The sequence below is a fragment of the Narcine bancroftii genome, chromosome 6 (genome assembly GCF_036971445.1).
Source record: "Narcine bancroftii isolate sNarBan1 chromosome 6, sNarBan1.hap1, whole genome shotgun sequence".
Lineage (NCBI taxonomy): Eukaryota > Metazoa > Chordata > Chondrichthyes > Torpediniformes > Narcinidae > Narcine > Narcine bancroftii.
In genome coordinates, this window is record NC_091474.1 from 211,799,136 (window position 1) to 211,823,126 (window position 23,991).

At 38.4% G+C, this 23,991-nt stretch overlaps 1 protein-coding gene across 6 annotated transcripts in view; it reads right to left on the minus strand.

Moving 5' to 3' along the window:
• Window positions 1-7,787: 7,787 nt before the first annotated feature.
• ttk (ttk protein kinase) overlaps window positions 7,788-23,991 on the minus strand; it is an 80,918-nt gene continuing 64,714 nt past the window's right edge. For 5 of the 6 annotated variants that reach the window (XM_069887402.1, XM_069887401.1, XM_069887405.1 and 2 more), the window contains 4 exons: window positions 23,480-23,656; window positions 22,616-22,706; window positions 10,061-10,158; window positions 7,788-8,751 (listed from right to left, as the gene is read on the minus strand). In XM_069887402.1, the coding sequence (XP_069743503.1) occupies window positions 8,674-8,751; window positions 10,061-10,158; window positions 22,616-22,706; window positions 23,480-23,656 (444 nt within the window). In that variant the 3' untranslated portion in view covers window positions 7,788-8,673. Of the gene's footprint in view, window positions 8,752-10,060; window positions 10,159-14,791; window positions 14,861-22,615; window positions 22,707-23,479; window positions 23,657-23,991 lie in introns of those variants that run through there. The other variant, XM_069887406.1, reaches the window with a different exon arrangement.

Here is a 23,991-nt window from a genome sequence, read left to right on the forward strand (position 1 = left end):
TGTATCTTGAGTTATATTATATTTATCCTTCATTTGTTCAAAGGATAATAATTTATTCCCCGAAAAACAATTTTCTATTCTTTTAATCCCTTTTTTCTCCCATTCTCTAAAAGACAGGTTATCTACCGTAAAAGGGATTAGCTGATTTTGCATCAGTATTAGTTTTGATAATTGGTAGTTTGTTTTATTTCTTTCTACATTAATCTTCTTCCAAATATTAAGCAAATGGTGCAATACTGGAGAATTCCTATGTTTTACCAATTTTTCATCCCATTTATATAATATATGTTCAGGTATCTTCTCCCCTATTTTGTCTAGCTCTAATCTAGTCCAATCTGGCTTTTCTTTTGTTTGGTAAAAATCTGATCGATATCTTAATTGTGCAGCTCTATAATAATTTTTAAAATTTGGCAGTTGTAAGCCTCCTTGTCTATACCATTCTGTTAATTTATCTAGTGCTATCCTCGGTTTCCCCCCTTTCCATAAAAATTTCCTTATTATTTTCTTTAACTCCTTAAAGAATTTTTCTGTCAAGTGTATTGGCAGTGCCTGAAATAGGTATTGTATCCTTGGAAAAATGTTCATTTTAATACAGTTTATCCTTCCTATTAGTGTTAATGGTAAGTCTTTTCAATGCTCTAAATCTTCCTGTATTTTTTTCATTAGTGGATAATAATTAAGTTTATATAGATGACTGAGGTTTTTATTTATTTGTATACCTAGGTATCGTATTGTTTGCATTTGCCATCTAAACGGTGATTCTTTCTTGAATTTTGAGAAATCCGCATTATTCATTGGCATTGCTTCACTTTTATTTGCATTAATCTTGTATCCCGACACTTCTCCATACTCCTTTAATTTCTTATGTAATTCTTTTATTGATGTTTCTGGTTCCGTTAGGTATACTATAACATCATCTGCAAATAAACTGATTTTGTATTCCTTGCCTTTTATTTTTATCCCTTTTATTTTATTTTCTGTTCTTATCAGTTCTGCAAGTGGTTCTATGGCTAACGCGAACAATAAGGGCGATAGTGGGCATCCCTGTCTTGTTGATCTGCTTAAGTTAAAATGTTTTGATACATATCCATTTACTGTCACTCTTGCCAATGGCCCCTTATATAATGCTTTAATTCAATTAATATATTTCTCTGGTAAACTAAATTTTTGTAGTACCTTGAATAAATAATTCTATTCTACTCTGTCGAAGGCCTTCTCTGCATCTAAAGCAACCGCTACAGTTGGAGTTTTATTTCTTTCTACGCATGAATTAAGTTAATAAACTTACAAATATTATTTGTTGTTCATCTTTTTTTTATGAATCCAGTTTGGTCTAGACTTACTATTTTTGGTACATAATCAGCTAATCTGTTTGCTAATAATTTAGCTATTATCTTGTAATCTGTGTTAAGTAGAGATATTGGTCGATATGATGCTGGTGCAAGTGGATCTTTCCTTGCCTTTGGTATTACTGTAATTATTGCTGTTTTGCACGAATCTGGTAAGCTTTGTGTTTTATCAATCTGGTTGATTACTTCCAGGAGGGGAGGAATTAATAAATCTTTAAATGTTTTATAGAATTCTATTGGGAGACCATCCTCTCCTGGTGTTTTATTATTTGGCAGATTTTTTATTGTCTCTTGTATTTCTACTATTTCAAATGGTTCTATTAATTTATTTTGTTCCTGTTTGTAATTTCGGTAGTTCAATTTTAGTTAAGAATTCATCTATTTTGCCTTCTTTCCCTTCGTTTTCAGTTTGGTATAATTGTTCGTAGAATTCTCTGAAATTTTCATTAATTTCCTTTGGATTATATGTGATCTGTTTGTCTTTTTTCCTTGATGCCAATACCATTCTTTTAGTTTGTTCTGTCTTAAGCTGCCACGCTAGAATTTTATGCGTTTTTTCTCCTAGTTCGTAATATTTCTGCTTTGTCTTCATTATATTTTTCTCCACCTTATATGTTTGAAATGTTTCATATTTTATTTTTTTATCTACCAATTCCCTTCTTTTAGTAGTCTTCCTTCCTTGCTAATTCTCTCTATATCTGCTATTTCCTTTTCCAACTGTTGTTTCCTGATTGTAATCCTTTTTCATCTTAGTTACGTAACTTATTATTTGCCCTCTGATGAACGCTTTCAATGCGACCCATAATATAAACTTATCCTTCACTGATTCCGTATTTATTTCAAAATACATTTTAATTTGTCTTTCTATGAATTCTCTAAAATCCTGTCTTTTAAGTAGCATGGGGTTTAATCTCTATCTATACATTTTTGGAGTGATATCCTCTAACTCTATTGTCAATATCAAGGGTGAATGGTCCGATAATATTCTAGCTTTATATTCTGTTTTCCTAACTCTATCTTGTATACAAGCTGATAACAGGAATAAATCTATTCTTGAATATGTTTTATGTCTATCTGAATAAACCTTTTCCTTTGGGTGTTGTTTCCTCCATATATCCAAAAGTTGCATTTCTTGCATCGATTTAATTATAAATTTGGTTACTTTATTCTTTCTGTTAATTTTTTTCCCGGTTTTATCTATGTTTGAATCCAAATTGAGATTGAAATCCCCTATTAATATATTCCCTTGTGTATCTGCTATCTTCAGAAAAATATCCTGCATAAATTTTTGATCTTCTTCATTAGGCGAATATATATTAAGTAAATTCCAAAACTCCGAATATATCTGACATTTTATCATTACATATCTTCCTGCTGGATCTATTATTTCCTCTTCTATTTTAATTGGTACATTTTTACTGATTAATATAGCCACTCCTCCAGCTTTTGAGTTATATGACACTGCCGTTACATGTCCTATCCAATCTCTCTTTAATTTCTTGTGCTCCACTTCAGTTAAGTGTTTCTTGCACAAATGCAATATCAATTTTTTCTTTTTTCAGTAAATTTAGCAGTTTCTTCCTTTTGATTTGGTTATGTATTCCATTAATATTTAAAGTCATATAGTTTAATGTAGCCATTTTATACTTTGTTTATCTTTCCCTTCCGTTTCCTCATCATCATCTTTCCTTCTCATCCATTTCTGCTTTCTTTCTTTGAACAGTTTATAAGACATTTTTAACACATCAAACATTCCCCTTATTCTCCTACCTAATATTTCTTTAACCCCATTGTCCCCTCCCCTTCCTGAGTTGCCCATTATCGCTTGTTGGGCAACCACATCTCCCCTCTCCATTTGGATTTGCGAATTCACTCGCAAGCGTCAACTGATTTTGCAGTGACCGTAATTTCTCCCTACCCAGCTCCCCCCCCCAGAAAAGATTTCAATTTTTATATACAACAAAGGTCACTCTCTAAATTCCCTCTTTACTCCTCTTCCCCTTTTTTCCCTCATTAATTCTTCTCTATACACTATATATTTTCTTTTAAATGCACATACACTTATGTAATATATGTATTATATGTATATAGTCCTATACACACGTCTTTTTAGTTCTCAGTCTTTTGTACTCTCGTTACACGTCTTCATCTCTCAGTCTATTTTGTAATTGTTCTGCAAATTTTCATGCTTCCTCTGGATCTGAGAATAGTCTGTTTTGCTGTCCTGGAATAAATATTTTCAATACCGCTGGATGCTTTAGTATAAATTTATACTCTTTCTTCCATAAAATCGCCTTTGCTGTATTGAACTCCTTTCTATTCTTCAGGAGTTCAAAACTTATATCTGGATAAATAAATTTTTTTTGCCCTTTGTACTCCAGTGGCTTGTTGTCCTCTCTTACTTTCTCCATTGTTTTCTCTAGTACCTTTTCTCTTGTAATATATCTTAGGAATTTTACTAAAATGGATCTTGGCTTTTGTTGTGGTTGTGGTTTAAAGGCTAATGCTCTATGTGCCCTTTCTATTTCCATTTCTTGCTGTAGTTCTGGACATCCTAAGATCCTGGGGATCCAATCTTTTATAAACTCTCTCATATTCTTGCCTTCTTCATCTTCCTTAAGGCCCAATATCTTTATATAATTTCTTCTGTTATAATTTTCCATTATATCTATTTTCTGAGCTAACAGCTCTTGTGTCTCTTTAACTTTTTTATTAGATTCTTCTAATTTCTTTTTTAAGTCCTCTACCTCCATTTCTACTGCTGCTTCTCGTTCTTCCACCTTGTCCATTCTTTTTCCTATTTCTGATATGGTCATATCTATTTTATTCACTTTCTCTTCTGTACTGTTTATTCTTCTTCTTAAATCACTAAATTCTTGTGCTTGCCATTCTTTAAATGAATCTATGTATTCTTTAATAAGAGAAAATATATCCATTGTCTTGCCTTTCCCTTCTTCTTCCATTTCACTGTACTCTTCCTCTTCTTCTTCTTCCTCTGGGTTGGCCATCTGTTGTTTCTTTGTTTTCTTTTTCTTCTCTTCTTTCTTGTTTTCGTTGTCTTCTATGTTCTCCTCTTGCTGCTGCTGTTCTGTAGCTGTCATTGCCGGCTGTGGAGATTGACTCCCCAGCTGGTCGCCCCTCCTGTCGGTGTTTTTTTGCGCATGCTCAGCAAGCCATTTTTGTAGTCCACTTTCTACCGACCTGAGGGAGCGGGCTTCTCTCTCCACCGCGGGCCTCTTCGAACAGGTAAGGCCTTCTCCTTCTTCTTCCGTTGTCTTCTCTTCCTCTCTTCTTACCGTTGGTTTCGACTTTTCTTTTTTCGTCGCCATCTTCTTTCCACCTTTATATTCACTTTACTTTAATTTTTATTTTTGTACCTTTGTGCTTTCCTTTATTTTTTTCAACTTTTCTGGAGAGGGCTGGAGTTCACCGTCCGGCCACTACTCCATCACGTGACTTCCCTACCAAAATTATTATTGACGCAAAATCCACGAATCCCTTTTTACAATAGATTACCTTTTCTTTAGAGAATGGGAAAGAAAAACAATCAAAATAGAAAATTGTTTTTTGGGAAATAATTTATTAACATTTGAACAGCTGAAGGACAAATATGGAATAACTCATGGTACAATGTTTGCATACCACCAACTGAAAGCCTACTTAAAGGATAAATTGGGAAACAGATTGAGATTACCAAAAGGAAGCAGCTTTGAATATGTGATTACAGACACAATGATAATTAAAAGATTTATAACCAACATCAAGCTGCAAGAGAAAGAAAATGATGAAATAAGCTATAAACCCAAACAAAAGTGGGAAAAGGATTTAAACATAAAAGATAAAGAATGAAGCATGGGGAAAAATTATGTTCTGGAACTATGAAGTATGAAGAATACAATAAACACAAGGTTACGCATGATACAGTATAATTGGTTATAATTGGTTACACAGGATACTCCTCAAAAATTAAAAGAATGGGATTCAACATTATCAGATAGGTGCTTTCGCTGTAAGAAGGAAATTGGAACAACAATACATGCAATTTGGGTATGTATGAAAGTGAATACGTTTTGGGAAGAACTAAATCAGATATTAAATAAAATCACAAAAAACAACATACCAAAAAATCCAGAGATCTTTCTTTTAATTAACATAAGAAATAAAGAATTAGGCCTCAAATTGGAAAAAGCGCAAAAAAGATTCATTATGATAGCCTTAGCAGTAGCAAAATAATGTATAACATCAACTTGGAAAATGGAAGAGAGCCTGAGAATACAGCAATGATACATGGAAATGAATAAATAGTTTCCATTGGGAAAAAAAATCAAAAAATAAAGTCATATTGTTTGAACAAATTTGGGAACCATACATGGAACATAACAGAGAGAGCTTGCCTCGGACCTCCATCCACTAAAATAAGACAACAAAACAATTTGATTTAATGTGTAAAAGTAGATGACACATTTTTCTTGTTTGTTTTTCCTTTGTCTGAAGACATTGTTTTATGGTTTTATTGTATTGTATATGTTGAATATTTACTGGTTTTGGAGGGGGGGGTGGGAAGGGGGGGGGAGGGAGGAAATGCCACTGTGTATATCTAATGAGAAACGTTTTTACATATTTTGGTTGATATGGTTCAGTGTGAAAAATAAAAAATGATTTTAAAAAAGTTTATATTTACTCTTGCCCAGCACTCAATTGTACTATCTGTTCTGAAATTAGAACTATATCACATTGTGGCTTTTGAGTTTGGTCAGAAAATGAGTTAGAAATTGTACAAGAACAAACATCACCATATATTTACTTACATTACATAAAGACAAGTAGAACAGATAGACAAGTTTACTTGCAAAGATCATACCTGCCAGCTAATTCCCCGCATCCCACTGCAATTCAGAAGATGCTGAATTCCTCTGGCAGTAGAAGCCTATCAGTTAGAACTGAGTTAACAGACCATGAGTGTTCGCAGCATGAACTCTTGCTTGTGTTTCGGATCATCAGCTGAAAAATTGTTCGCCAACAAGAGGTTATTCTGTATTAAAACTGCAACATTGACTGTTTTTCTCTCTCTACTTGCTGCCTAAGTATTTCCTGTTTTATTTTCCTTTGAGAAGGAAAAATTTCCATTTTATTGCTTTTTAATCCCTGCCACATTTGCTCATCCACTCACCTCCACTTCGAATGGCCAGGACACCAATGATGAGAAAGTTAACCAAACTGATAGTTTGAGGACAGTTACCACAGAGCCTTTGGCCCATCTTTTCACATCCTATGGTATTTCACCACCTCCAAATTACAAAGAATATCATGGAATGGACTCCTACTTCCCATACGAATGCACATGGCAAAGCAACCTGCTCGATTGTCATACATCACAAGCGCTTGATGGTTCAAGTATCCTCCATCAGCATGATGCACTCTAGCGATCCACAAAGGCTTTGTCCATAACTTTCAAACCAGCATCCACTGTCAGCTAGAATAAAATTAGTGCCCATTTCTTTCCAAGTGGAATATCACTCACAACTGTAAATATCAACAGTCTGTATTGAAATTGTTGAACCTTTAACCAAGAGCATCATGGGTGTACATTACAAATGGTTAAAAGATGGTTTGCCACATAATTTGTCTCGCTCCAATTTCATTTGTAAATTAAGTTTTAGTATCAGAGACATACAGCTCAGAACTTTTGGCCCAAATTGTCCACACTGACCAAACTAGCAGTCTGGTTAATTCTATTTCTATAGATTGGACCACACACTTCTTAAGACCAAAATAATACCTGATGCCAGTCTTCTGCATGGAGAAAGAATTCAATCATCGCCACATTTACATTTCACTTGTTTTCTGAAATTGGGATGGTTTGCTCTTGATCCCAATTGACTTCAGTTTTGTCAGTGTACCTGGATGCCACACTTGGTCAAAAATGCCGTAATGTCAACTTTCATACCTCTAGAATTCAACCCTTTTGTTTCTTTGTAGATTTGTAACATTAGAAAAAAGGTATAGGAAAAAAGTGATAGACGATTGTTTGAATTGGAATATGTAGATTTTAGCCATCAATTTACAGCAATTTTTCAGTAAGAAATAAACTGCACAAACCAATGGAGTATTTTTGAAATTAGGAATATTAACTTTTGAAACATGGCCTGATAGGATTAATTCTTCACTAAAATTCATAAAATCCAATTCCAATCATTGATATTGCTAGCTACTTAAATATAAGTAGCTATATTTAAATGTTGTAATTTATTTCTCTCGTCTCCTCAAGGCATCAATTTAAACAGTTATCTCAAATTGTTCAATAAATTCTCCAATGACTAAGTCGCATTTACAGTTCTTGCACTTCAAAAGAATTTCTACAGAAATAACAATTAGAGGATAAATCTATTCCCATTGCATAGAAAAGTGAGGGTGAATTCACCTCAGACAACTACTTAGTTTGAAGTATATAATACACTTTGTTACGTTGTTTATTGGCATTTACTAATCAGGCAATGTACATTAATAACAATTGCAATCAGCTCAATTATAGCTTATACTTGGAGCCAAAAATGTCTTTTTTAAAATACAAGAGTACATGCATATCTAACATTGGACAGTATAGTTCAAAATATTGACAGATATCAATGTTGTGTCGAGTGCTGGGAAATGCATCACCGATGTCAATCTCATTGAAGAAAATTATCCAGTTTAAGGCCACAGAGCATCAAATGTAAAAGAAACACAACGACTTTGTCTTTTTAACTCATCTTAAATGCAACCTGAAACAGACTGAAATGCAAACTTTGGTAGCCATGTATGAATGAGTTTGGATGGTCCCTTTTGAGCTCCAAGAATAGGAAATCTGACCAAGATTACTCAATTGAGGTCCATAGAGGCAATGCAGAATATTCAAAGAACATGCAGGTGCAGTGACAACTGGTCTTGGAGATTAATTAAATTGTTAACTTTATTCAGCCTTAACGTCTAAACCTGACAACAAAGTACTTGGGGAAAAAAATTGAGATTACGGTATATAAAAATATCATGAACACATTTTTACAATATTAGCAATTTTGTGGGTGCTATCACAGTCCTTCCTTTATAGGCTTCCACCCTATTGCTACAATGGAGGATAAACATTTTCTTGACAAAATGCTATTAATTTTACACACAACAGGCTATTTACATGAACACGTACAGGTAATTACCACCCGCATGGCAGCATCTATCAATTTCTCTCAATTGCTCTACATTTTCCTTGAGACACGAGATCTAAATTCCCAGTCTGCTTTCCTCTAGTTTGATCTACATTTTGCCCTGGAGAAATGCCACATTATATCTGCTACAAATGGTGCTGGGATGGCTTGACAAAAGCAGAAACATCGAGATCATGACCATTGTTACACTGTTCCCATAAGGCCTAAAAAAAATGAGAGTTAGGCATGTTACATTTTGAACACATTCAATCTCAAACAAGTAATCAATCTTTTCACAGAAAGGATACAAATGGAATGTGGAATGCAGTTTCAGTGTACAGATGCACTTTTAACCATGTATACTTGTGTAAAAGTCAACACCCCCCCCCCCAACCTTTTTTAGCCCTAAAATCACATGATCCATGTAATATGACTCCTCTGTTTTTGGCCATCACCGACCTGCATACCCTCACTCAGCCGTCTGGCCATCCAAGCTCCTGATGCCCCGATTGTGGATCCTTGCCTCAGCTGCATGCCCATCTGAGTTCCTGATGCCCCAACTGCAGATCCTTGCCCCAGCTGCCTGCCCACTAGATCTCATGATGCCCCAACTGCAAATCCTCACTCCAGTCAACTCACCGGAGCTCATGAAGCCCCAACTGCCCACCCACCAGAGCTCCTGATGCCCTGGCCACAGGCTCTCTCTTAAGCACCAGCTGCCCAACCATCGGAGCTTCAACACTTCGGCCACAGACTTTCCTGGGCCCCAGCCACCCATCCATCCGAGCATACCACCCGGCCCCAGGCATCCAAGCTTCCAAGGCCTTGAATAATGCTGGTAGTTCCGCGATCAAAAGTATGAATAGTGCAAAATTCGACTGCCCTACCTTTTACCTGAAAAATTGGTCCAAAAAGCTCGACGATTACACAAGTATATATGGTATTTTATCTTTTTGATAAATACTGCATGCCAAAACAATAAGTCTTTAAGTAGAGATAAATATCAATGATACAAAAAATTCATGTTACAAACATTTTTGCCATTGTTGAACACAAGCTTAAAAAAACGTACTGGTCAATTTCCAGTCTGATGTATGCTGCTGTATCACAGATTTCAGGTAGACTATTTGTTGTGGCAAATAGCCGTGGTGAGTGTGGCAAGTACAACAAAAAATGTTTTAAAGTGTCAAATAATTAGCTAACCACTCAGAAATCTGTAGCCAATGAACAATGATCAGGCCACCGCAATAGGTAACAATTAGAATATTACACACATTACCTCCAAGGAGAACACCATTGGTGAAGCTTTCTCATTGGTTGTTACAGTAAATTGAAGAAATTAATGTACTCAAAATATCTAAAGTACGTAATGAAGGACTGTACACATATCTAACCAGATTTTTTTTTTTTTGCATCTCTCACAAAATACGGTTTTATGATGAAAATCATGAAAATTTTATTTTCATAAATATACAAATTGAAAATTGAAAAGCACGTTTATATGATTATTTATATTTATAGGATACGACTTACCCTAGTTGCCCTTGTGATGGTATTTGGAGAATTCAAAGCTACCAACTGGCTTAAGATGTGATGCATCTCTTTTCTGGATTCAGTGTTGGGCTTCATGACTGCACAAAACAAATCTATTTTTAATTGTTATGTCGAATGTGCACACTCAGTTTAGCAAGAACAATAAATTCACCCGTTACATGTTCCTTTTGATCATTTTAACTGAAATCAGAAGCTCCCTGCAATATTTTAGAAATCAAATCTCATAACCTCCATCCAGAAATATAAATTCACAATGTTTTGTTTGTAAATTCTGTCTACAGCTTTATATATTTTTGAAATCAAATACAGTAAAAACCGCTGGCATCCAGCGCCTATGGGGATTGGTAGATGCTGAATAAGTGAATTTTACAGTTGCTTGAGATTACGTGTTTAAACTTCTAGATTTTTTACCTATTTGTTTTCCACGATTTTTTTTGCCATTTGCTTGAATTCCAGATAACAGGGGATTTACTATATCATATTCATATGCAGAGCTTGTACCCTCTATTCCCTGAGTAATGAAATGATGAATGATGCACCAGTCAGTCCAGATTCATGCTAACTTGAGACGAAAGGTTTATGATCAAATCTCATTTCAAACAAAAACCTAGACTGATATTTCAATGCAGTATGAAGGTGAATTGCTCTACTGAAGATGCTGTCTTTTGGATGAACCAAGGGTCCCACCTGCCCAACAAGGTGAATGTCAAAGATCACAGGACCCAAAAATGATCAGCGGGAACATTATACAAAAACAGAGTGTTGAGAATAACTCAGCAAGTCAAGGAACTTCAGTGGAAGTAATAACTTTGGATTTGTAACCTGATCTGTATACCTATCTGAATGTCTTTAAATATCATCATTATACCTGCCTCTCCTACTTCCTCTGGAAGAACACTGCACCTACTAACATACTACTCTGTAGAAAAAGGTGTCCCATCAAGTCCCATTTAAATCTATCCCCTCTCACTTAAACCCAAGCCCTCTAGATTCATAGTATTCTACAGCACAAAAACAGGTCTTTCATTTGGCCACATTACTCCAAACCTTTCCGCTCTATGTATTTGTCTAAATGCCTACCACATCTTTTGGAAGCTCATCCTATATACCCACCATACTCTGTAAGAGAGCCCTCTGGCCCCTTTTAATTCTTTCCTCCCTGTAAGGTAAAGACATCATGAGTTGGGACTGTAGAAGGAGTCACCCAGTACTAAGGAGTAACAGGATGCAGGTGTGACCTTGTACGCTCAAGATAAGTGTGGCAATAACAAGATGATGTGCAGCAGACTAACAGAGAAGGGTAGCAACAGCTTATTCATTGGACAATGTAATGGTATGATAATTTACTAAGTGCGTGTCCTGAGGTACAAAAAAAACACCACTTGCTGATATCGGGAGAATGCGCCTTCTCCAACTAACACTGTTAGTTGCAAGTGTTACAATCCGGTAATAAAGAACCTTGATTTCGACTCAGTCTGGTGTCTGACTCACTCATTCTCGAACAAAGCAGACCTAACATCCCTCACCTTTAACCTAGGTCCTCCAATTTGAAATTTCCATACCCGAGAAAACCTCCATGCTTATTTACCTTACTATGCACATAAAATTTATAAACTTAGCACCTTAAGTCTTTCCATCGCCTCCTATACTTCACGGAGAAAAGTTTATTCATTTATCACTAGTAGAGTGAAAGGTTCTTCTATGACCAGACAGATTATCTCCAACAATCATGTGTAAAGGAAGCACAATCACAGAGTTGGAAAAGAATGGTCATCAGCACCAAGCAAGTGCAGCAAGAGAGTACGATCACCAACTTCATTCAGGAAGAATCTATTTTTAAGCCTGTTGCACCACGTTTTCACACCAAGCCTTCTTCCCGATGAAAGGAGGGAAAAGAGTGTTTGTCCAGGTCATGATGTTTTGTTTTAAATGTCTTGCCTTTCAAGGGCAGATGTTAATGTGGCCCACGGAGGGGAACAAAGATTTATGTTCCAAACTGAACTAACATCCTTCATTAGTTTCTTCCATCCTGGATTAGAGCATCTCCCATAAGTCCAGCCTCTCCTTATAATTCAAGCCCACGAGTCCCAGCAACATTCTCATGAATCCCTTCACTCTTTCTGGCTGAATGGTATCATTCCTATAGGTGGGTGACCAGAATTGCACACAAAACCTCACGTGGGGTCTCACCGTAGTCTTTCAACTTCCCTTGCTCCTGTGCCCTGATATGCCACCATCTATCTGAGCCACCACCTTAATTTGTCTCTGGAAGAGTGTACCGGAGACTGCAAACTTTCTGAGAAGATTGAAACAGGCAAGGCTATCAGAGTTCCTATAGAAGGTTGACATAATGATGGCTATCGAGAGCGTCCTGGCCAGCCGCATCACAGAGTGGAACAGTCGCTGCAGAGAAACGAATCAGTGGTCAATCCACAGGACTATAAGAGTGGCAGAGAGGGTCACTGGTGTCTCCCTTCACCCCCATTGGCATGATCTACTGGGTTCATTTCTGAAGACGGTACTCAAAATCATCGAGGACTCCTTCCACCCTGCACACAGCATCATTCAACTGCTCCCAGCAGGAGTATCCGAGCCAGCACCAGCAGGCTGAGGAACAGCTTCTTCCCACAGGCAGTGAGATGCTGAACAATCAAAGGAACTGCTCCCAGTAACCATCCAAAACTCTCATATTCATGAAACAATATTTATTTGTTTGTATCGATGAAATATCTGTCCTGCATAAGTCTTGTCTGTACTTGTGTTGTCTGGTTTGAATGCTTTACACCAACTGGAGCATGTCGTTTCATTGGGTTGTACAATCAAATGACCATAAACTGCCAGAGTTAGTAGTCGAGGCTGACACAACAGAAACATATAAGGGACTCTTCGATAGCCACATGGATTCAACAACAAAATAAATGGGAGTTATAGCCTGTGAGGGAGGGAAGAGTTAGATTGATGGTGGAACAGATTTTACAGGTCAGCACACATTCTGAGCTGAAGGGTCTGTTGTTTTATGTTCCACAGAATCTAGTCTCCAGAAGTATGAGGACAAGATAACAGCACATCCCTCAAGTTGGTTCTCTGACTTGCTGCATACCAGCATGGCAGCCCTCCGTGAAAACCTGGGTAGCTCAGTCACTGATGGCGCTATTCAGTCATTCTTTAAACAGATGCTGTGATTCTCCAAAGTACGTTTTGCGCCATCTGTTTTTTTCTCACAAGCTGGAGAGCAGTAGGTGGGCATCACAAAATGATTCTTCTCCCATGCCTGATCTGACACCACAAGATTTCATGAAATGTGTAATCAATGTGAAAGATATCCAGGACCATTTCTTCTCAAATGCTACCAATAGCTATCCTTCTAATTTCTTCTCTTTGTGATACTCTTTTAAAAAAAACTCAAACATTGACCGAGGCATATTCCATGAACATGACTAGGTTAGGTTGTTGCTTAACTGATCATGCCCATGAGTGGCATTTTGCAGCATCAACTCATATTCCAATTGATTGTTTGACTTGCATACTAGCTTTACATATAGTTTGAGTTCACTTTATTAAACTTTCTACTGAGTAGTAACACTGGGTTTCTTTTGACTACATACACCTTGAATTTGGGAATGTACATGCTTTCCATATGTTTTAGCCTGTTCATGAAAATTTGTTCCACGAGCTTCCACAACACCCATAAGTGAGTTATTGACATATTCCAAATGTGTCATTTTATTTAAGTCAAAACCTTTGAAATAGGGAAATAGTTGAAGGTGTTGAGTGATTTTGCATTGACTTGCCAATTCAAATTTTCTAACAGGGTATGTTTCTGAAATTGCTGCCCCCAGACAAATTAAATGCTATAGCTGCTGAGATGAATGGATCTGGCTTCTTCACCTGCTTTATGTTAATTTAGGGGATGCCAAAGCAGTCGATATCGACCCCAGGAGGTCAATAGGACAATCAGAGGGGTCGATAAATGCCAGAGGGTCAAAATGGAATTGAATTTTTCTAAAAATACATCTATGTTGGCAGTTCTAGGGTCCTTTTTACCTTTTTTAAGTTAATAAGCAATCTGATATGGCATAGGTTGAGAATATGGGCATAATGTAGAAAATTTTTGAAATCTAGTTTTTCTCTTGCCATTCCTATAATAGCTAATCAGCTTTGTCAGATACAGGTACACTATCCTTTATCCGGACATCTAAAGTCTGGAAAGCTCCAAAATCCGGCAAATGGGGAGAAGGCAGCACGAGTCGGGGGTGGGGGGGGAGGGGAGAGACTGGCAGCACGACTCAGGTGGGTGGGGGTGGGAGAGACTGGCAGCGCAACTCGGGCGGGCAGGGAAGACACCAGCAGTGCGAGTCGGGCGGGCGAGTGGGGGGGGGAGACACCAGCAGTACGAGTCGGGCAGGCAAGAGAGAAAGATCGACAGTGCGACTCGGGCGTGCGGGGGTGAGACGGCAGCATGACTGGCAGGGGGTGGGGGTGGAGGTGGATATGGCAGCACAAATTTGGGTGGACTTAAATCTGGCTTTCCGAAATCCAGAAAAATCCAAAATTCGGAACACACTCACCCCCAAGGGTTCCGGATAAAGGATCTTGTACCTGTACAGGTTTTTAGAGAGTGGTGTAGACTGGCTAACAAAAAATTTAAATATCTTTTTATTCAAGATAATTTTGCTTATTTTGAATAATTGATGGAAAATTTTAAATTACCCGCCATTTTTTCAGATATCTATAGGTCAGATGCTCTGTTCAGTCCAAACTTTGATTTTCCACGGATTTCTGAAACAAACATTCCTGATTTATTTTTTGACTTTCAATTTTCTCAGAGGCTCAATCAATTATGGGAAGCTCGAAGAAAGGGGAGAGGGAACAGCATAAGAGGTAGATGGCTCCAAAATGGCAGGGGAGTTGGCACCAATATCTCTGATATCCGGGCAGGGAAAGGGTAAACTTAGGGTGAGAAGAGAAGGGGTTATTTGGGAATATTTTTGTTTTTTTTCCTGAAGTGTTGATTTTAGTTTTTTTAAAGCTTGCTTAGGTCTTGTTTGGAGCAAGGTTGTTTGCACCTGAGATCTACAGCAGATAAACAGGACAGAGAATAAGTATTGGGGAAAAGAAAAAAAGGGGTGGAAAATAATAGAAGGGCAATGGATAAGACAATTAAATTTGCAAGTTTCAATGTGAATGAGATGAATGAAACAATAAAGAGTTTTGACACACCTAAAAAAAAAATGCAGGCAGGTATACTTTTTTTTTCAGGAGACCTAACTTACAAATCAAGAACATACAAAGGCAGGCTAGGTGGTGATGTCCTCCTTCAATTCCAGACCAGGGAGAGGCTACCCTGATAGGGAAGAATTTTCCAGTGGTGGTCCAGGGTGTAGTCACCGATCTGGCTGAGAGATTTGTGATGATGCATTGTCATATATACTCCGAATTGTGGACACTTATGAATATATATATCCCGAATTTTGATGACGAAGAGTTTATACAAGATATATTCTTGAAGGTTATAGAGGGTTTTGAGAATGTCTTGATTGGAGAGGGATTTCAATTTTTGTCATGACAAGTCAGCAAAGAAAGTAACAAGGGCCAAGGTGGCCTTTATGAAGCAGCTGAATTTAATAGACATCTGGAGAAGGCAGAATCCAAAAGAGGGGGGGTTATTTCTTTTACTCAAGACAGCACAATTCCCACACTAGAATGGATTTATTTTTGGCATCAGCTCAATTAGAGGGTTGGATAGAGACCGAGTACACGGCTCAACTACTGTCTGGCCATTCACCCTGGACTCTGTAAATTATAATGCCAAGTAAGCAGGCCACAGCATATAGATGGCACCTTAACTCATTGCTGTTTGGGGGGGGTGGGGTGAGTGGGGAATAATCAGAATTTTGTAACTTTGTTAGAGCTCAGATAGAATTGTTCTGAGAGACAACTCCCTCTACTGACAATAACTTTCTAATATGGGACACACTGAAGGTTTATTTAAGGGCCAAGATAATTGGATATACCAAAGGTATCAAAAGGGGTATATGGAAGAGATTAACAACTTGGAACAGGAAGTAACCCATTGGAAAAAGATTATCAAAGATTGGGTTCAGAAGAAAAATACAGAAAATTTAAGGAATAAGAAGCTCAAATATAATACAATGCAAACATACAAGACAAAAAAGTTGATCTTAAGATCTAGACAACAGTATTACGAGAAGGGGGAAAGGGTGCATAAAGTCTCGTCTTGGCAGGTGAGGGCAGAAGAGATCTCCAGAATAATCAATGCGATCCAAATGGGGGAAGGCAAGATTTCACATATACCAAAGAAAGGAAATAAATGAAACATTTAGTAAGTTCTACAAAGAGCTGCATAAATCAGAGTCGGTGGGGGTGGTGGTGGGGGTGAAGACATTCCCTGCTAAAATACATGATTCCTTGCTTACATTCGAACAACCATATTTGGATCAGGAGGAATGAGAGGGGCGGAGTGCCTACTTATCTCAGGAGATTGAAAGAACCCCGAGTTCTTTGCAGGGGAGGATGGTTTCCCAATTGAATTTTATAGAGTTCAAAGATCTCTTAATGCGCCTTCTTATGAAGGTGATGGATCCGGCAGCGGAGATGCATACCCTCCTGGAGTTTTTCTCCACAGCAATCATCATGGTAATCCCAAAAAGAGTCAGAGATCCACTGAAACCCTACTCCTAAGGGCCCATTTCATTATTGAATGCAGATTGTAAAATCATAGCAAAAGTATTGGCCAATAAGTTGGTGAAAATATTTGCCAAGCAGCCCTATAGACTATAACTCCCAGAAATCGAGCACGTGTGGTTCAATGTTTTAAAAAGAATATGTGCGTGACTCGAGTAAACGAGTTCTGATTTACCTACAACTCTGTGTGTGTTGTTACTTTGCGTTCATCAGCCACACTGCATATTCAGTGACTACAACTGGTGTCCCTGACGGGTCCAACTCATTTTGGACCATATGGATACTGCAGCTGCTGCTGTTAAGCTACCACCCTTCTGGATGGCAGAACCAGAGCTATGGTTTCGACAGGCTGAGACACAGGAAGATCAAGGTGGACGCGACTCGCTATTATCACTTAGTCGGCGCCTTGGACCAAGCCACTGCCAAGCAAGTCGATGAAATACTGCGCGATTAACCAGAGACTGGAAAGTGCAAATAATGACACTCTAAAAGCACTCCTACTGCGAATTTACAGCATGTCCGCACAGAGAGAGAGAGGGCCACCGAACTGTTATAGATAGAAAAGTTGTCTGACCACACCCCAGCCAAAATAATGGATGAAACGCTGGGCATGGCATCCAACCAACGGCCAGATATGTTCTTCAAACAGCTCTTCCTGGAGAGGCAGCCAGAAGACATTAGACTCTTATCACAGAGTTCCTTTAAAGACCCCAGGACAGTAACTGTAGAGGCAGACATCCTGTGGCTGGCCAAAAAAAACACACCAAAAAGGTTGTTAAAACCTTGTTTTTTATATCGTAGTTAATTTTGTGCCTATCCCTTTAAGAAAAAGTATTGTTTGTAGTGTTTCCATAGTAACTATGAGGTCATGTCGTAATATCCGAGCGGACCAAGAGCTTGCATTTCATTCTTCAAAAAATTATGAAGGGGATGCAAGCTCGAGATACTTTGAATTCATCTTATTTAGTCTTATTTCTTTTGTCTATCTCTTTGAAGTTGAATATCATTATATACAGTATGCCTTGTTTATTCATCATTATGAAAAATCTCATTGCAAAGTTATACAGAATGTTTATATGTTCTATCTCCAAATTAAAGCTTCTTTAAGCTGCATCTACAAAGTCAGTTTATTGGATTAATAAGATAGTAATTCAGAATATCGTCACTCACATCTCTTTGAAGATGACGTTTTGAAATTGGGAAATAACAGAACTTGGAAAGTATAGTCTTATAAGGTCTTTGGACAATGTCACTGCATCACAGCTGTCCGCACCCAGCACCTCCATTGTTAACACTACTTCCAAAGCTAATGCTCTCAACACACGAGGCAAAGTCTCAAGTCAGACAGCCTGTCGACACTTCCACCTGGTGTTTTTACCATCGGCGTTGGGAAGTCAATGCACGTAGGTGTCTGCCACCCTGTGCGTTCTCAGGCTGACCGTCTTTAATGGCTTCGATGGTTGGCCGAAACTCTATGAGCCCACTATATGTTTGGGATCAGTTATCCCAACACAAACTTTCGGTGCACAGAAGTTGGTGTTTTTCCACTAACCCATTTCAATATACATTACCGTACCCCTAACCTCCAATAGTTCCAAAATACCCACATAAGGCACCAAAAAAATTGAATGTTTAGTTCGAGGATAACACTTATACATGGCTTTTTATTATGGCAGCAGTGTCACGACCGCTACTAGGGGCCAATTTCTTTCGTTCATGGATTTAAAAGGGCATCGGCTGGTGGAGTGTACCACCTCTCAATCTATTCGCCTGGCAAAATTGCACGTTCCCGCGCTTTGCCTTCAAGTCCAAGACTGTTGACACATTCTCCAGACTTGTAAAATAATTTCTCGAAATTACAACTCTGCAGTTTTCAATCCCCACCGCGAAACATGAAGTACCTCACCATGTTTCTGCCAAGGGTCCTCCCATTCATGCTAAGGCATGTCGCTTGCCTCCAGAAAAATTGCAATTACCCAAAAAAGAATTCCACAAAATGGAAAACCTGGGGATAATTCGCAGGTCTGACAACCCATGGGCATCTCCAGTACATTTAATCCAAAAAATGCACCAAAAGGTGGAGACCTTGTGGAGATTCTAGACACCTCAACAACACCACTATCCATTGGATCACTACCCTATTCCCCATATTCAAGATTTTTCAGTGAATCTTCATGGAGCGAAAGTCTTTTCAAAAGTGAACTTGGTGCGCGGATATCGCCAGATGCCAGTGGAACCAGACAGTATCCTGAAAACGGCAAATAATTACCCCTTTCAGAATGTTCGAATTTTTACATATGCCTTTTGGGTTAAAAACATTGCAGCTCAGACCTTTCAATAAGTTATGGACGCAGTAGTGCATAGCATGGCCAACGTCTTAATTTATCTAGATGACATATTAGTCGCCAGCAAAACTAAAGAAGAGCACATGGAACATCTGTGTTCACTCTTTAGATGTCTACAAGAATCTGGACTGACCATCAATACAGATAAATTTTATTTTCAGACAACAGACCATAGAATTCCTGGGGCATACAATCACCGATAAGGGTGTGATTCCGTTGCCTTCCAACATCGATGCCATTACTGAATATTCCAGACCAACCACTGTCAAAGGTCTGAAAAAGCTCTAGGGCATGGTTAATGTTCATCGTCGATTCCTTCCAGCAGCAGCTCACGTTAGGAAGCCTCTGTTCAATCTGCTGTCTGGTGATGCCAAATCTATTCAGCGGACAGATGAAAGGCAAAATGCTTTCATAAAGACAAAAGAACTATTAGCTCAAGCAACCATGCTGTTATCCAATCCTAAACACAGCCACTGCCCTTTCTGATGTGCCCAAATCAGCTGATTTAAGATGACAATGGAATTATTCAACCATCCAGTTGGACTGCGGGTAATATGCGCTTGCAAAATGAATCCTCGAACCAAGCAGCTGAGACAAGGTTTAAACTGAGACTTTCTGTCAGATGTGATGTGTGCTGGTAGGCCAAAGCGAGGCAACAAAAAATAAAGGAATGCTCGTGCACAAGAGTTCGTAGAAGCATCTGCCACGGAGACTGCCTCAGGCCATCTCGTAAACCTATCCGTCACCATGAAGAGACAGCGGTAGCCTCGTGAAACTGGAATTGGTCCCACAATGGGACATGGTTAAAGTGGCGAGTTACTGGTGGGAAGGGTTGTAGTGGTGCTTTCATATACCGATGGATTTTGACTTTTTACAAGCTACACAAGATCTGGCCATTTGTGTGACGTCTTTCTTCAGACCGTGCCAAACAAATCTGTTTAGAATCATATGAATGGTCGACCATGGACAGAATCAAAAATGCGACGTCTCCACAAAACTGGAACCACTGGCCGTGGATGTCCTGTTGATACGACGCAAAAGAGCAGCTTGCCGTCGGCTTCAATTGTAGGTTGGTTATCAAGGTTCAATACAACTCCATCTCATTGAGCACAAATGAGCGAGAAAGTGCATCAGCCACTACATTGTCTTTTCCAGAAATGTGCATTATTCTGGTAGAGAATTCTGAAATGTGCTGTTGTGGGAGCTGACCAGGGCTCTGAAACCTTCGAAAGCGCAAAGGTCAAGGGTTTATGGCCTGTGAATATGGTGAAGTGTCTGCCTTCCAAAAAGTAACGAAAGTGACAGATGGACAAATATATGGTTAGGAGCTCTTTATCAAACGTGCTGCATTTTTTCTCAGCCTCACTGAGGTGGCGGCTAAAGAATGCCAACAGCTTCCATTGTCCATCGACATACTGTGCAGAGCACCCCCTATGGCTCCATCAAGCTGGATTCGTCCAAAAGAAGCAATCAGCAGACAATATATCTAGATTGCTTAATATAGTACATCTGGCACAGTCGAAGGTGGATCCGGGCGTGGCCATAGCTCTGGATGCAGAGAAAGCCTTCGATAGATTGAATTGTGATGTTCTTTCCAAGGTACTGGAGAAATTTGGATTGGGATGAACACTTATTAATTGGGTTAAGACACTCTTATAATAAACCCCAATCTAAAATTATTACAAACGGGCAAATATTTCCAGTGCTTCCATTGAGTAGGTCCAGTAGGCAGGGCTGTCTACTGTTCCCAGCACTATTCATACTGGCCAGAGCGTTGGCAGAAGCCATTCGATGTGAAAGTGGGATGCGGAACAAGCGACGTGCTCTTGTTTTTTTTTGGTTCCTTATCCCTTTTTATTTAAGTACCTGGGGCTTTTTTGTTCAGATTTTCACATGGGATTTGTGTTTATTCTGTATTTGTATAATTTATACAACTTTATTCTTGGTTGCACTGGGGCATGGGGGGGGGGTGGGGGAGGAAGAAAGCCGAGAGGGGAAAAACTGATGTATATTGTACGCAAGCATTCAAAGAACGTGTATTGTTGTCTGAATCTATAAGAGTCTTTGAAAATCAAAAATAAAATATTCAAAAAAAAAGAGTGATTGGGAGCATGACTTAGATATATTATAAACACAGATGAGGACTGGGATATTGTTTTAATGTAATTAATGAATCCTCTGTGCGCGGCATAATTTGTTGCAATTCAAAGTGGTGCATAGAGCAAATATTTCAAAAGTTAAACTATCTCATTTTTATTCTGATATTGATCCATTATGTGATAAATGTAAAATTTTCAAGGCTTCATTGATACATGTTTTGGACTTGCCCTATTTTTGAGAAAATGTTTGGAAAATCATTTTCAAATTTTAGTCATTTTTAAGGTCAAATTAGAACCATGCCCCTTAATTGCTCTATTTGGTTTTTTTTCTTAGAGTCAATAGTATTTCCCCTCATCTCAGAAGCGAATTTTAGGTTTTACCCCATTGATAGCTAGACAGGCAATTCTGATTAAAAATGGAAAGGCAGCACTCCACCTACTCATACTCAATGGTTACAGGAGGTCACGTCCTTGCTAAGTTTAGAAAAAAAATTAGACATAACATGTTAAGGTGAATTTTGACAAAATGTGGGGCTCATTCATGGAGTATGACCATAATTTAAAGAATTAGCGTTGTCTGGTTTACGAATGTTGTCCTTTGTTTCCTATGTTTATTAGATATGCAAGTTAACCATGTTTAGAGGGACGGGTTCGATTAATAGTGGGGGGGGGGGGGTTCCTTCTTTGTTTTTTTCTCTTTTGAGATATTTTGATAAGATGGATTTAAAAAAGAAGGATACACACAATTTATACTATGTATGATTCAGGTATTATTTGGGAAGTAAAATTATCTATCTTTTCTTCTATATCAGCCCATTTATTGGATTAATATGTTTTTTTTTATTCAACTCAATAAAGATATATTAAAAAGAAAAGGAAGGGGAGGGTCGATAAATTTTGAAAATAATGCCTACAGCAGGGGTGGCCAACCTCTCACGAAAGCTGGCCTTGGTTACCACCATGTTGTATTTGGTTTTAGCCTCTTATTATGAGAGAACAAAGGACCGACGGAACCAGGAAGAAGGCATGTGTCCAACGCCGCCACCCCCACCCCAAGGATTTCATGCCTGGGGGTCGATAAGGTATCAAGAATTCCATGAAGAGGTCGATGGTTCAAAATGAATTTACTACTTTGGTCTATCATGGTTATTGGCAGTTCTTTAAAACAGTCAACGTTAGACACGCCCTCTTTTTTTCTGCATTTACACTCCCCTTTGAAGGTAAGCAGTGAATCATCATATTTTTACTCAATGAATTTGAGACTATAATAGCGAAAACAAAAGGGTAACTACATTTTTCTCTTCTCTGCAAATCATTTTATATCTACACAAAGTAGATTTTGAAATTAAATTAACTCCTTTCAATTAACTGAGATTGTAACCTACCCGATTGCTGTTGAACTTGCAGATGTACATAAGGATGATCCAGCAGTGCCCCAACAGATATTCTTTCTTTAGGATTCCGTAACAAGCATTTCTGTTGATACAAAATAAATTTAAACTTGTATGGTAAGCAGGGACCATACAATATATTTAGTCATTAAATACTGTACAATAATCAATTGTAGGCCAAGATATCAAATGCAGGCCTCAACCCTCTCCTGATCCTCTCTGGTCCACCTATTTTCATCCCCTTTCCAAAACCTCCCTCCTCCTGCCCCCATTTTTCATTCCCCCGCCCCTTCTCCTAGTTCCATCCACCTATGGCCCATACATTTCACTCACTGAATCCATTCCTTAAGTAGTTTCATCTGTCCTTGATCTCTCCTCTAATGGTGCATTTTTCTTACTTGTCAGATTCCAGCAGATGTTTGTGTTTATGCTTCTCACCTGTCTCCATCTGTTTTTTTTCTTCTTCCAACTATCACCCACCCTGACTGTCTCCAACTCCTCCCCTTCCCGCCAGGTTCAATCTGTCCATCATGCTTCACCACCTTCTTGATCCAGCCTTCACCTAGCAGCCAATCGAAGACCTGTCTCACCACTCCCCTCTCACCTCTTTAGATTGGGCACTTTCCCTCTCTCCATTATCAGTCCAGAGACAGGGTCTCACCTTAACTCTCCTTCCCACACTTATGCTGACCTGCCTTCTCCATTGCTTTAGAGAGGCCTAGTACAAACTGGAAGAATAACATCTCACTTGATATTAACATTGAATTTCAGGTAAACCACACTCCCTGGTGTTCTTCACCCACACACATGCACTTGTCCTTTTTTTTTTTTTAAATCACTTGATAGAAAATTTCATACCTTCAATACATCAAGAAGATCATTTTCTGCAATAGCAGGGAATTTAATTTCATGGTTCAAGTCTACAATAGCCTGCAACTTGCAGATCTGGTTTGTAAGGTGCTGAAATGGAGTCTTTCCATAAGTCATGTAGTACAAGATGCAACCTAGAGACCATACATCACTCTTTGGACTTATCTGTAATGAAATGTACAATGACATTTGAAGAATTCTACATGTCTACTTTTTGTAAAGCAACATTAAGGAGAAGATCTTCCAATATTATAAAGCTCCACTTAACTCAAAATTTAGCAGTCCACTCATGTATCCAGCAAGACCTAATCAGCATGCAACACTTGTTGATAAGTGGCACCTATGATTCCCACCTGAAAATTTTCAGGTCAATAGCCATCTCCATCTAACCATCTAAGAGTCTAACCACATACTCTTGACATTCAATAGCATGAACATCTCAACTGCATGGAGGTCTGCTATTTTCTAATGCCCTGTTACATTTCCAGATACTGGTGAAT